This window comes from Crinia signifera, chromosome 2 (assembly GCF_055691185.1).
Source record: "Crinia signifera chromosome 2, ASM5569118v1, whole genome shotgun sequence".
Classification (NCBI taxonomy): Eukaryota; Metazoa; Chordata; class Amphibia; order Anura; family Myobatrachidae; genus Crinia; species Crinia signifera.
Window position 1 is genome coordinate 88917125 of NC_139218.1, and position 14939 is coordinate 88932063.

Genomic DNA, 14939 nt, shown 5'->3' on the forward strand with positions numbered 1-14939 from the left:
CCCCAGTACTGTATATTAAAATTCTTAAAGCAAATATACTATTCTTTTTTACTTATCATAATTACTAACTAATTATATAAGTTTTAATAACTTATTTGCAAGGGTAAACCCACAAAATATACCTTTTGGATAGTTCTGATCAAGAAAGATTCCATGCAAGATGTAAGAAAATGTATTTTCATTGACAATTTGTCTCTAATAAAGTTCACATATATAGTATTATAAAACAGTACTGTAAGTTCACATTGTCAAATAAATCAAATATGTAAATGCATTTTAGGTATATACTGTATGTTTATGTGTGTAAGATTATCATCTTGAAATAAAATCAATTATATGTCTTATACTGTGAACCCCCAACACACACCATAGTATAAAAGATAAGGACGCCCTCCCTTCCTAAAAGTCTGGATTCTGATAAATGTATTGTTGTTAATAAAGATGAAAGCGACCTCCACATAGGAGAGAGAATGGTCTGGGGGTGAGGGAGCTTTGTCGGTTTGAGGATTCAGTACTGTATTAAGGTTCCCTCTCAAGATCAAGGGGTAATTCTGTCTTTTTTGCAACAATCTAGTCAGATAAGTAAAGACGATTGGGGAATCTGCATTATTATAAAAAATTGGTACTTGTGTAGTTTCACGGCAGCACCTTACGCTACGCTGTCAGCATAGCCCAACGGTAGCCTAGCGCAGTCAGTGTAGTGTCCCCGCGGCAGCCCTGCGTAGTCAGTGTAGTGTCCCCACCAGGCAGCGGAGTCACCGTACTGTACCCGCGACATGCAGCTCTGTCCGCGGAGTCCCTGGCAATCCTAGTGAGCGCCTCTGAAACAGCGCCGGTAACCACCAGATCCCCTGTGCTGGTAGATGCTGGCAGAGAGGCAATCATGCGGGCGCCGGGGAAGAGGCGCTCCATCTGCCTGAGATGCATGAGCATCTCATACGCTTGCGCATCTCAGTAAATATTGCGGCAGGGTACGGCAACTCTGCCTGTGTCCGTTTCAGGGAGATGGACAGGGTTAGGGGTTCGGTCGTGTGTGCGTGTGTCTTGTGCACAAAGGGGGGGTGCGGTGCGCAAGTGCATCTCATGCACAATAAAGGACGCATTACCCAGTGCTCCATGTTACATAGTGGCAAATGCCTCCAATTCAAACCCCCACTATCCACGCCAGCCCGAAGCATGGCGAGCGCAGTGAGTCCCGCGAGGGATGTGGTATGCCTCCTCCTAACCTGTTCATACCCTCACTATCCACGTCGGCATGGAGTTTATTTTTTATCTGTAAAAACGAGCCCGAAGCGCGGCAAGCCCAGCGAGCCCAGCAAAGAGACGCGTAAAATGAGCCTGAAGCGTGGCAAGCGCAGCGAGCCCCACAAGTGGACACGTATTACTTGACATGTATTCCGCATCCCCTCACCATGCTTCGGCTCATTTTACGAGTCCCCTCGCAGGGCTCGCCACGTTTCGGGCTGACATGGATAGTGGGGGGTGTTTCAGGAACTGACTATGCTGACTACACGCTAACTGCGTAAAGCTGACTGACTACGCTAATTACTACAGGTCTCAGCAATTAGCACCTCATTTGTCCAGGGTGTGCAGTTTAGGGACCCTCCCCCTATGTACGCTAATTACGTTAGCTCCATAGACATACTGACTAGGCTGACTATGCTGGCTGTGGGAACACGACGCTGATACTGACAGGGACATTCACTGTGCTGACTACGCTAACTACGCTGGCCACGGGAACACTACGCTGATTCTGACTATGCGGACTACGTAACTGCCGCTGGGAAACTACACAAGCAGAAAAAAATCTACCTTGTCTATCGACTATCTGAATTAAAATAGTGAATTGTAAACCCAGTTGAAATAGAATGGCGACACCCCTGGACTTAGTACGAATTGTGGCTGCCATACATGAGTCAACCCATGGTACATGAACAGTAGCAGCATCCTCAGTAAGTCAATGGGTCTCTTGTAAAAATATTACATCTGGTCATAGTTTCATGAGATGGGTAAGTATCCCTATGTTTAATAGGTGAGTTTAAACCCCCAATGTTCCACGAGGCAAGACACAACTGAATTGGGCTACAGGAGTAGGCAGAGTTCGCTATGGGCATGGACAAACTATTTTCTTGAGACATCTAGTTTGGTTTAAGGATGATCTTCTGCGAAATTTAAACCACTAAGGGAGAGAGGGGGAGTGTTCTTATGGATGAGCATCAGCCAGTTAACGTTGACAAGTTATGCAGAGTGCTTCCTGAGCCGTACCAGGAGCTAATGGAGCCTTTGTAATTCAATTTAACTCAGGAGTGAATAATCGGAAAGTGAATGTTACCACAAGGTTGGAACCTGTATTCCAACAGTATAAAGCCACATTTCACGGGGGCTGAGGTGACTTAGGTGGTGAGGAAGAAGTTAAAAGATGATGTTTAGCTTAATTAGGTTCCTCAAAAATAATGGACAGCCATCCTCAAACGCTCTAAGATTTGCTAAGTAAAGAAGTGCAAATCTGTGATTATGGGAGTGTATATATTTACAAACTGCAGAGCAGGCTTTGCGTTTTCAGGCAACCAGCACAGAAATGTCTTGTAAAATCATAATTTATTGGGATTGGACAACTAGAGAGGTTGACTTATAATAAGTGGCCAATATTTACTCTTTAGCTCTGTAATCCAAGAATTTGGCTATGACATGACGAGACATGTTGTTTTTGTCCTGTCGGTCGGGGGGGTGCCCAATGTGTCTGCAATATCTAATGGCTATGAATCTACTGTAAGGTTATTTCTGCATTTACAATATTCCAAAAGAGACTGAAAAGCAAAAAAATGAGAGGATGTGTTTATCGTGAATGGGCTTGACCCTATCTTCTGCATAGCTAACTCTTGATTTTAATGTGGATAAGGAGGCAGCATGTGCATCAATTCTGGCTAGGGCTGCATCTATTTTCATTTCAGTGCTTTGTAGTCTTTTAGCAAATTATGGCATAAGCACCTTAGAAATGGCCTCAAGTATGGGTAAAGAAGAAACAGGTATAATATCTGAAACCGAGGGTGACGGAGATTCCTGGCCATCTAATGACTCCTGAGACAGAAGGGGATGGTTAGGTTTACCTGACAAATATTTGGATTTGACCATAATGGCAGAGAAAGATTTATCTGAGAAATTGGATGTGGAGGCCTTAGCCAAATATCTGTAAACACCCCGTGGGCAAATATGCCACTCCTAAGGTAGTTGATTTGAATGTATATTTTTTTAAATAAATTTAAAAATTGACCAAGTAATAGTAAACTTGACCAGTTATGTTACATATGGGCTACAATAATAACAGCAAAATAAACACCCCTAAAGTAAAATTTTAGGGTCACATAATCAGCAGTATGGGAGTGTTATAAGAAAATGTAGCTGGATATTTACACTACACCAGTATATTTGACAAATAAGAAAATACTGAAATAGTTATTCTAGTTGGCTTTGACCGGGTAACAACCGATATGAGATTGTGGTTGTATTGTGGGGATGATTCTGGTTGGTTCGGTAAGCTGTGGGCATTAAGCACCGGAGACGCCGCCCGACCAAGCATCCGCCCTCGCCCCTCTTTAGCATGCGAGGGGATGTGTAACGAAAACACACACAGATAAAAGTAATTGGAAACTGACTTTCATTTGTGGTCGCCGGGACGAAGACGGGGCCGACGGCTGATGTCCTGTGATGTCAGCCATCTGTCCCTGACAGGCATTGGCCCACCCGCATACCCATGGGAACGGCCAGTGTTTTCATGGGGACGCCCATAAAACGCTTGGCATTCCCATGGCCGACTCCAGTACCCACTTCTGTCCACCCGATCCTTGCAAGCGCTTTACCGACTATGCAAGTCGCCAAATCTGTTTGCAAAGGGGATCTGCACATGCGCATAATATACCATGCACATGCACAGAGCCCCAAACATTGGAAAGGGGCCGAATTCAGCCCATCCAAGTATACCAGAATGAGGGCCCATATGCTAGAATAACAGTAACAAGGTATTAAAGAGTTCAAATACTTAAATAATACAAATGAACTATATGATTCCACAGAAATTATAGTCTAGTCTTTATCACTACTTACAAGGGGCCAGCATTATAAGGAAGCAATCGTAAGGTATTATACAGTAGGTGTACAGATAAATTGTTTTGTTGCGTAATTCCACAATAATATAGATGACACATCGGGTGCTGGTAGATGGCTTGCGGCAAGCGTTGGTGTAGCACTGGAGGGGTGGTGGACGATGGGGGGGCAGCGGCAGAATTTGAAAAACTATTTAAAACACTGGGCAGCCCTCTGACCGCTGCCACCCGCCAGCCGTCCTGCACAGTGCTACACCACAGCCTACCACAATTGCTCCTGCCACCACCTCCCCGACCCCACCACCAGCGATCCTGCCGTCCGCTGCCGGTAGCATTGCAAGCGATCAAATGTGATTAAAAACCACATGCGATTACTCATGCAATTTGATAAATATTAAGTGCAGCACATAATATCTATTCATGCAACATTCGATCGGCGGGCCTGCGCATTTCATCAGGTGATCAATTCGATATGCATACAATCCTCCAATTTATAACACAGATGTGGTCGAAATCAAAGGATTGTATGCAATATCGCCCTAGTGTTTGGGCACCATTAGATTAGGATAGCAAATTATTGTAAAATAAACCTGTATGAATAAAGCTTACACACAATAAGTGAGGCTCAGTCTGATCAAAGAGGAGCTTATAGCTAATCCACGGAACACACAAGTATATACAGATGGAGCGGGTCTCTTCTTTGCAGGGGATGGCGATGGTGACGCCAGCCGCCATCCCCCGCCATCTGTATCTGCGAAAGGGGACGCTCGCGCATGAGATGCACGCGGGTCCCCTTCCGACGGCTTCCCCCGGGTCCCCACCGGCTTGTCGGTGCAAAGGAAATTTACTTAGGACTACTATACACGCTGCTTTCTCCCATATGCTTGTAGCATTGATGGGCGATGAGCGGTGTATTAAGTGTCCAGTATATTCTAAAGAAATGGGGGGGAGTGGGTTTGGTGGTATGTAGTAAAAGAAAGAAAAACATTTTAAAAAGGAAGAAGAAGAAGAGAGAAATTAAATAAAGGAGGAAAAAAGAGAAGAAAATAAAAGAGACCAAGGCTGATATATATATATATATATATATATATATATATATATATATATATATATATGTAGCAGATATCTTACTGTGTGGGCAATCAAGCAATCTCTTAGTATCCAATCCCCTGCAAACAACAGCAGGTGAAAAAGGTAGCAGTATTAAAGAAACATCTGCTGTTGTGTGAAAAGTTTATGACACCAAGGCTGATATATATATATATATATATATATATATATTTGCAATGTCGCCCGGCACTCCACGGAGTATAACCTGTAGTAATTACCCGGTGCCTTCCTCTCTGGACCCGTAGGACCCGGTATGTAGAAGATATCGATCAGGCGGCACTCTCGGAGTTTGGTGAATATCAAATGAGGTTTATTTCTCCAACATGTTTCGGGCTATTGCCCGTCCTCAGGGAACAACCAAATACACTCTGTGGTACAATATATATAGTGCAGTGCAAAACGAAAAAGTGACACCCCCTTCCGGTAAATTCCCGCCTCTTGGCACTTACCAGTGGCTTCCCAGCCTGTATCTCCCTTTCCGCCATTGATATGCCGTGCTGCGCTGTGGGGAATCGTTCTGGGGCACACCATCACTTCCGGCTCAGTCGGTTCAGCCCTTTGACGCACTTCCCCCGTCCTGCACTGCGCTCCAGGCTTCCGGGTTCCAAGCCTCGTTTTTGGTGCCGCTGCCAAGTGACAGCTGCGTGATTCTGTGAATATACATAACAATACAAAAAATCAGCTTAAAACATCATAAAAATATTACCAACAAAGTGTTCTAAAAACTTTAAGAGGCTCAGCGTGAGCCATATAAGAGGCCAGGTCTACCTGACCATTTAAGAATGTGAAACTACTTAAAGACGTACATACATAAAAAAAACGTGAAAAATTATTACAAAAATATGAAAAAGTACAGAATACAGATCATCTTGTTGTCATGATCATGAGTATATTAAAGGTGTCAAATATTTCATTTAGTTTCTACTATATACCCAAGAGATCCGATATAATACTGTGTGTTACCCAGATATTAATTTATTCAATATATGTATATTCACAGAATCACGCAGCTGTCACTTGGCAGCGGCACCTAAAACGAGGCTTGGAACCCGGAAGCCTGGAGCGCAGTGCAGGACGGGGGAAGTGCGTCAGAGGGCTGAACCGACTGAGCCGGAAGTGATGGTGTGCCCCAGAACGATTCCCCGCAGCGCAGCACGGCGTATCAATGGCAGAAAGGGAGATACAGGCTGGAAAGCTGCTGGTAAGTGCCAAGAGGCGGGAATTTACCGGAAGGGGGTGTCACTTTTTCGTTTTGCACTGCACTATATATATTGTACCACAGAGTGTATTTGGTTGTTCCCTGAGGACGGGCAATAGCCCGAAACATGTTGGAGAAATAAACCTCATTTGATATTCATCAAACTCCGAGAGTGCCGCCTGATCGATATCTTCTATATATATTTATATATACATATATATTGGTAGCAGATATCTTACTGTGTGGGCAATCAAGCATTCTCTTAGTATATAATGTTTATGCAAACAACAGCAGGTGAAACAGATATCACTGACGTGAAGAATCCAGAAGCTGCTGCCGTCATTAAATCCAGGTGCCATCTTACACCACACCATTACAGGGGCATTGTCACACCTGTATTATATCTATCCACTTCTTTGGCTAAGTACATGTTGAGATATTTGGTAGAAGCTGAAACAGTATTAGTATTAGCCCTACGTTATAGCATTTCTTTAATAAATACAAATTGCTCTGTAAATAAATGGCTTTATTACAAATTGAAGACACTGGGACTGAAGCTGAGTGAAAACAACAGATTGTTCAGCGTATCGTGTGTGAAATTTATCTGTGGTGGCTGAAAGTGGTTGCTTTCATATTAGCCTATATAAACTTACATGATTCTTGAGTTTATCTCTCTTTGGGTCATGTGTAATTAATTGTTTCACTGTAGGCTATCCAATTAGCCCTGTTAAGCCGATGGGAAACGTGGCTTATTGAGGATTTTATTTCATCTGCCTCGTGCAGGCTGAACCAAATCCAGAAAGCAGCCCCTTTTTCAAGTGAAAATGGAGCTTCGGTCTACAAAAACACATAGGTTTCACTGAATTTGTGTGTTTTAAGGAATATTTTTTTTAGGTGACCAAAAATATCAGAAAAACATCAGGAAAAATCGCAAAAAATATTTTGCTTTCGATGTTTCTTTGCATATAATTGGATACCTCCTTGTGAGGTGTACTATGTAGTATACAGAGTTTACATACTTAGGTGTTTATTTATATCAATATAATCCATTTCTCCTGTACTACACATTAGTTAGATCAAAATAGTATTATTATTATTATTATTATTATTATTTTCATATTAAAACTTGAAACTCACTGAAAAATGTACATAATTGGTCCATTTTTGAAAATTCATTCACTAAATCATTACCTCCATATCTGCTTGGATTGAATTACTGGATTCTATAATTCATTTAAGAAATCTTGGAGGATTATTATTTTTCTAAAGGATGCACTGTAGATACTTTTATTGTTTTATTTTAAGGTGTTTTTAACCCAAAGCAATATTTATGAAGCAGTGGCTTTTGTAAGTTTAAAAAATGTAAAAAGTTTGAGAACAAAAACATTAGTAGCTTTTGCCATTTGCTATGATGATTTTAAAGGGAAATATTATGTAGCTCTGTTAGAAGTGGCAAGCTTACATACTGGATATAGATAAATTAATAAATTGCTTTACCAGATGTTTGCCCATTAGTTATTATATACTTTTTTAAAATCTTTTTCTACAATCTAAGATAGATCAGATTACGTAGTGGGTGCCTGAGCCTTTAAGCCCTCTAAAAATACACATATCGTCTTAGAAAAAGGCTTACAAAGCTTCAGTTAGCCATTGCATATTATTCAAACACCAACATGAGCTCCACGGAGGATCTTGACTATCCACAGCAACTCATAGATTATAAACATGGCTTTTTAGTTTCAAAGGTAAGAGTGGAATGCTATCTCTGCAGATATTTGTGGATAATTGTCTATGTCATTTCCGCAATAATTTTTGTAATTCTTGTATATGTTTCTATTTTCCAATTACATCAAAGTTAAATTCACCTAACTGCATAATCAAATTCTGGCAATACATTCTTTACATGTGGACTGTGTGAATTTATATTTTATTATGATTAGTACACTATTTGGTACTTATGTAATATCTGGGCTCCCGTTTTTCTTATAACACCGCGTACCCTCGCGGGGCTCGCTGCGCTCGCCACGCTTCGGGCACAGTGGCTCGCTGCGCTCGCCACACTATATAAAATCAACTCCATGCGTAATTGGATAGTAGGGGTATGAAAAAATGGGGTGCATTTAACATGGGAGCCCAGATAATACATAAGTACCCACTATTTACATAAAAATGACATTACAATCAAATTATACAAGTCATGACTGGGATTGCAACGCAGTGATTGCATTTCTTTCCTTTGACTTCAAATGTATGTAATTTATTCCATCTTGTTCTATTTATATATAAAGGAAGGTTAAAAATATATATATATATATATATATATATATATATATATATATATATATATATATATATATATATATGTATATATATGATGTGAAAAATTCTATTAACAAATGCAAACTTCTGTAATCATAAAATGTATGGTCTAGTGTATTATCTCATGCCAACTGTCGCAGTTCATTCACGTATGATGCGGAACCTAACTGCTTTGATTGGTTTTCTGTTAAGTTAATTCTAGAAAAAAGTCTCTGGACTACTGTAGATTCTAGTAATAGTGACCTCATATTTCTCTACCTGGTAATTAATATCTGCCTCTACTGTTTCTTATGTAATATGCATACTGAGATTATGCTGCAGCATACTGATATTAGTATCTATTAATGTCTATTAATCCCTCTCAGAGCTTACTACTAAGGTCCATACACACTGGGCGACTATGCCCAGCGATGATGACAATCATCACTGCGGGGAAAGCTGCTCAGTGCATACACACTGCCGGTGCCGACGAAGGGGGTGAGGACGGCGTTGCATAGCGGAGCACTATGCAAAGCCGTCCTGAAAGCTGCTCATCTGCTGGTATAACCAGCAGATGAATGGCTTACCCGGCGATGTTGCGGAAGTGCGCAGCAGCGCTCGCCACTCATCGCCAGGCCATACACACTGGGCGGCTTTAAACTGAAAGATGCTCAAACTTGCTGTTTTGAACGACTTTCAGCTCATAGTCGCCCAGTGTGTATGGGCCTTGACACATCTTACTACGGTACTGTACAAGCAATGATAAATAATTACATTTTGCTGATCCTTTGTGGCTTTGAATCTAATAGCTACTGTACTAACAGGTCTATTCCCTTACTGAACTCACACTACAAGATGTATTTTGTTAGCACAATAAAAGAAGCAATGCTCCTGGACTGTGTTTATATCAGGGGGATAAAGGATATACTGTATAGTGCATAGATATTGATTAAGTAGCTAGAGTAACCATCATATAAAATTGCTGATGCTTGCCTCCAGTATCTAGTCAGCTGTACCTCTGCCTTTGTTGTCAAATTGGAATTAATTTTGACCATTTCCTATTTTTTTACTGTACCCATGGGCCTTTCTACAATGTGTGTAATGTATGCGGTGTATGTGGGATCCTGGGTCCAAGGGGCCCACACTACACCCATGTTTTCTTGCCTTTTCAAAGTGCCGCGCCAGAGCTGCTATTGCAGCATAAAATCCTACTAAATATGGCTGACGCCAGGCAAACCAGCCCATTTCGTAAAAATTTGATGCAGCTGACAAACTAGGCATCCCAGAGAAACAAAGGAAGGTCTTGCTGGCGCTGAACTCGTGTGTCCCACGAAAAAGGTGATTCTCGTGAAATGTGGAAATGAAAATATATGAAAAAACGTGTTAGAATTTCCAAAAATGTGTAGAATACAAAAGGTGTTTATTTGATAAACACTTGAAAAAAACCCGGGAGGGAATTCGTACCCCAACTCACAGGAAAAGGATGTGATAAAGGTGTGTAAAGGTATCTTTTTAAAGGTTCACCCGTGCAGATAATCTGAAGATAAAATACCAAAGATAAGGTAGGTCCAAATTAGGCGTACCGTACTCACTGTATAAACAGGAGCTAGACGCCTATAAAGGTTTCTTTATGTATGGACACCAGATACATATGGAATGTTCAATAATGAAGGTGCCTACCGTACTCACTGAGCATGTAGGTGAGATACACATATAGCGTTTTCTTTAGGGGAGGCCTGGTCCTTCAAATTTTCATTAACCTCATCCCAGAGGTGTATGTGGAAAAAAAAGGGGAGGAGGAGGACCGGTCTCAGTATAACAATTTATTGTATCGGTACAAATGCAATGTGGCCAATTGGCCAATAGCCACATACAAATGATCCAATAAAAACAGTAAAAACAAAGTAAAAGTAACTCACTTCTCTGCCAACATGTTTCGGCGGTCGCAGCCGCCTTTTTCAAGGTAGAGAGTGAGTGACCTGGCAGTGGTTATATAGCAGTCTGGAGGAAGCACTTCCGGGTTACAGTAATTGCAATATAAAAGTGCAAAAATGGTATGATAAAGGACATAAATATGATCCTTTACTGGCGCTTAAATAGCAATGACAAATTCAAAGATGCACTCGTTGGCGTATAGTGGAATAACAGCCTGTGGTGCCCAATGTGCCGCGTGGAACGCATGATCGCGGCGTCATTTCCGCGATATGAAACGCATGACCCGGAGGTGTCATCAACGGCACGTCCTCAATGCGGCGGGTCATAGGTTTAAGGCGCCGTACGTGTCTGCCGTGTTATGGAACGCATAGCCGGAAGGAGTATGCGCTTCCGGACTAATGTCATTTACGATGTCCGTGCTATGAAGCGCACAGCCATTAAGACTAAATGGCAAATAGGCTTCCGGGTTGTGGAACGCACAGACGGCAGCATAATATGAAAATATGGAACGCTTTACTGTTATATAAACAGCACGCTCATATCGATAATCAAATGCCACAAAGTTGATAAACTGAGTGGGGCAACTATAAATACATCAAAGGATAAAGATATGTATCAAAAAATTGGTATAAAAAATTGTGCTTCCTCCATTTGCAAAATACAGTAAATAAACAATTTCATCACAATATAAAAATAATATATAAAAACAGTATTGTTTATGTTAAAATTATTTTAAAAAACAGCAGCATGATGAAAAATTTATAAAAGGATTTTAAGATTATATACATATAAAAATAAAAGTATATATATACAAAAATTCACAGAAACCACTTTAATTCAAAATCATGGTTTAGGCCATCTGGGTGTAAGGTAGAGAGATTAAAAATCCATCGCATTTCCGTTTGGGCGAGGCGAACATCCCTATTATTATAACGCCAATTGGTCTTGACTGTTTCTAGACCCCAAAAACCTGTAATAAATTTAGTGGAGCTGTTATGTACTTCAAAAAAATGTAGTGAAAAGGGATGTTCCTTATAGCCTCTTTTGATGTTTCTAACATGCTCGGCAAGGCGAACTTTAAGGTTCCTTTTGGTCTTACCGATATAGAGTTTATCACATGCACATCTGATGGCGTAAACAACATAATTTGAATTACACGTAATAAATTGTTTAGGTTTAATAATTGAATGTTTCAAATCAATCTCTACAAATTTTCTAGTTGTTGATGGACACGATTTGCACATGGCACAATCACCACAACGATGAAACCCATTGTTACGGGTAGAAATGGTGTTCTGTTCCATAAATGCACTCTTCACCAGTTTGTCTTTAAGGCTTGCAGCCCGTCTATAGATAAATTTAGGTTTTTTTGGTAAAATATCTACTAGGACCGGATCTTCCAAAAGAAGCTTCCAGTTCCTTTTAAAAACCTGTTCAATGGATCTATGGTAGGCACTGTACTGTGTGCTAAAAGCTACAGTGTAATTTGGTGGTTGGGGGGAGTCAATAATGGGTTTTTCCTTTAGTAATTCTTCTCTTGAAAGGGACCTCGTTTCTTCTAAAGCGTTTTCCAATAGTGTGCCATCATACCCTTTATTTAAGAATTTATTCTTCATTTTTTTGGCACTCACTTCAAAGTTATTGGAGTTCGAACAGTTGCGTTTCAAACGCACAAACTGTCCTTTCGGGACATTTGATACCCATCTATTCAAATGATTACTGGATGGACAGATATATGAGTTTGAATCTGAGGGTTTATAGTACACTGTGGTTTCAAGTTGGTTATTTTCCACATAGATCCTCAGATCCAAAAAATTCACCTCTAACTTGCTGATATTGAAAGTTAAGTGAATGTTGAGGCCATTCGTATTGAGATACTCACAGAATTTATTGAGTTCTGTCTCCTGCCCCCTCCATATAAACAGCACATCGTCAATGTAGCGCCACCATTGGACCAGATTTGCACCCCAGCTGTGCCCCTGCCAGACCATAAGATTTTCCCATCCGGCCATAAAAATGTTCGCATAGCTGGGGGCAAATCTGGTCCCCATGGCTGTACCAACCTCCTGGATAAAGAAGCTACCATTAAAGTTAAAATAATTATTAAGTAAAATAAATTCTATACCCTGTATTAGTAAATTTTGTAAATTATCCCTGATTTACAAAATTTACTAATACAGGGTATAGAATTTATTTTACTTAATAATTATTTTAACTTTAATGGTAGCTTCTTTATCCAGGAGGTTGGTACAGCCATGGGGACCAGATTTGCCCCCAGCTATGCGAACATTTTTATGGCCGGATGGGAAAATCTTATGGTCTGGCAGGGGCACAGCTGGGGTGCAAATCTGGTCCAATGGTGGCGCTACATTGACGATGTGCTGTTTATATGGAGGGGGCAGGAGACAGAACTCAATAAATTCTGTGAGTATCTCAATACGAATGGCCTCAACATTCACTTAACTTTCAATATCAGCAAGTTAGAGGTGAATTTTTTGGATCTGAGGATCTATGTGGAAAATAACCAACTTGAAACCACAGTGTACTATAAACCCTCAGATTCAAACTCATATATCTGTCCATCCAGTAATCATTTGAATAGATGGGTATCAAATGTCCCGAAAGGACAGTTTGTGCGTTTGAAACGCAACTGTTCGAACTCCAATAACTTTGAAGTGAGTGCCAAAAAAATGAAGAATAAATTCTTAAATAAAGGGTATGATGGCACACTATTGGAAAACGCTTTAGAAGAAACGAGGTCCCTTTCAAGAGAAGAATTACTAAAGGAAAAACCCATTATTGACTCCCCCCAACCACCAAATTACACTGTAGCTTTTAGCACACAGTACAGTGCCTACCATAGATCCATTGAACAGGTTTTTAAAAGGAACTGGAAGCTTCTTTTGGAAGATCCGGTCCTAGTAGATATTTTACCAAAAAAACCTAAATTTATCTATAGACGGGCTGCAAGCCTTAAAGACAAACTGGTGAAGAGTGCATTTATGGAACAGAACACCATTTCTACCCGTAACAATGGGTTTCATCGTTGTGGTGATTGTGCCATGTGCAAATCGTGTCCATCAACAACTAGAAAATTTGTAGAGATTGATTTGAAACATTCAATTATTAAACCTAAACAATTTATTACGTGTAATTCAAATTATGTTGTTTACGCCATCAGATGTGCATGTGATAAACTCTATATCGGTAAGACCAAAAGGAACCTTAAAGTTCGCCTTGCCGAGCATGTTAGAAACATCAAAAGAGGCTATAAGGAACATCCCTTTTCACTACATTTTTTTGAAGTACATAACAGCTCCACTAAATTTATTACAGGTTTTTGGGGTCTAGAAACAGTCAAGACCAATTGGCGTTATAATAATAGGGATGTTCGCCTCGCCCAAACGGAAATGCGATGGATTTTTAATCTCTCTACCTTACACCCAGATGGCCTAAACCATGATTTTGAATTAAAGTGGTTTCTGTGAATTTTTGTATATATATACTTTTATTTTTATATGTATATAATCTTAAAATCCTTTTATAAATTTTTCATCATGCTGCTGTTTTTTAAAATAATTTTAACATAAACAATACTGTTTTTATATATTATTTTTATATTGTGATGAAATTGTTTATTTACTGTATTTTGCAAATGGAGGAAGCACAATTTTTTATACCAATTTTTTGATACATATCTTTATCCTTTGATGTATTTATAGTTGCCCCACTCAGTTTATCAACTTTGTGGCATTTGATTATCGATATGAGCGTGCTGTTTATATAACAGTAAAGCGTTCCATATTTTCATATTATGCTGCCGTCTGTGCGTTCCACAACCCGGAAGCCTATTTGCCATTTAGTCTTAATGGCTGTGCGCTTCATAGCACGGACATCGTAAATGACATTAGTCCGGAAGCGCATACTCCTTCCGGCTATGCGTTCCATAACACGGCAGACACGTACGGCGCCTTAAACCTATGACCCGCCGCATTGAGGACGTGCCGTTGATGACACCTCCGGGTCATGCGTTTCATATCGCGGAAATGACGCCGCGATCATGCGTTCCACGCGGCACATTGGGCACCACAGGCTGTTATTCCACTATACGCCAACGAGTGCATCTTTGAATTTGTCATTGCTATTTAAGCGCCAGTAAAGGATCATATTTATGTCCTTTATCATACCATTTTTGCACTTTTATATTGCAATTACTGTAACCCGGAAGTGCTTCCTCCAGACTGCTATATAACCACTGCCAGGTCACTCACTCTCTACCTTGAAAAAGGCGGCTGCGA

At 40.4% G+C, this 14939-nt stretch overlaps 1 protein-coding gene across 1 annotated transcript in view; it reads left to right on the top strand.

Moving 5' to 3' along the window:
- The first annotated feature begins 8056 nt into the window (after window positions 1–8056).
- Window positions 8057–14939, top strand: part of LOC146059897 (acetylserotonin O-methyltransferase-like) — a 54437-nt gene continuing 47554 nt past the window's right edge. Inside the window, exon 1 of the mRNA XM_083172540.1 lies at window positions 8057–8153. Within this exon, the coding sequence (XP_083028666.1) occupies window positions 8082–8153 (72 nt within the window). The 5' untranslated portion in view covers window positions 8057–8081. The remainder of the gene's footprint in view (window positions 8154–14939) is intronic.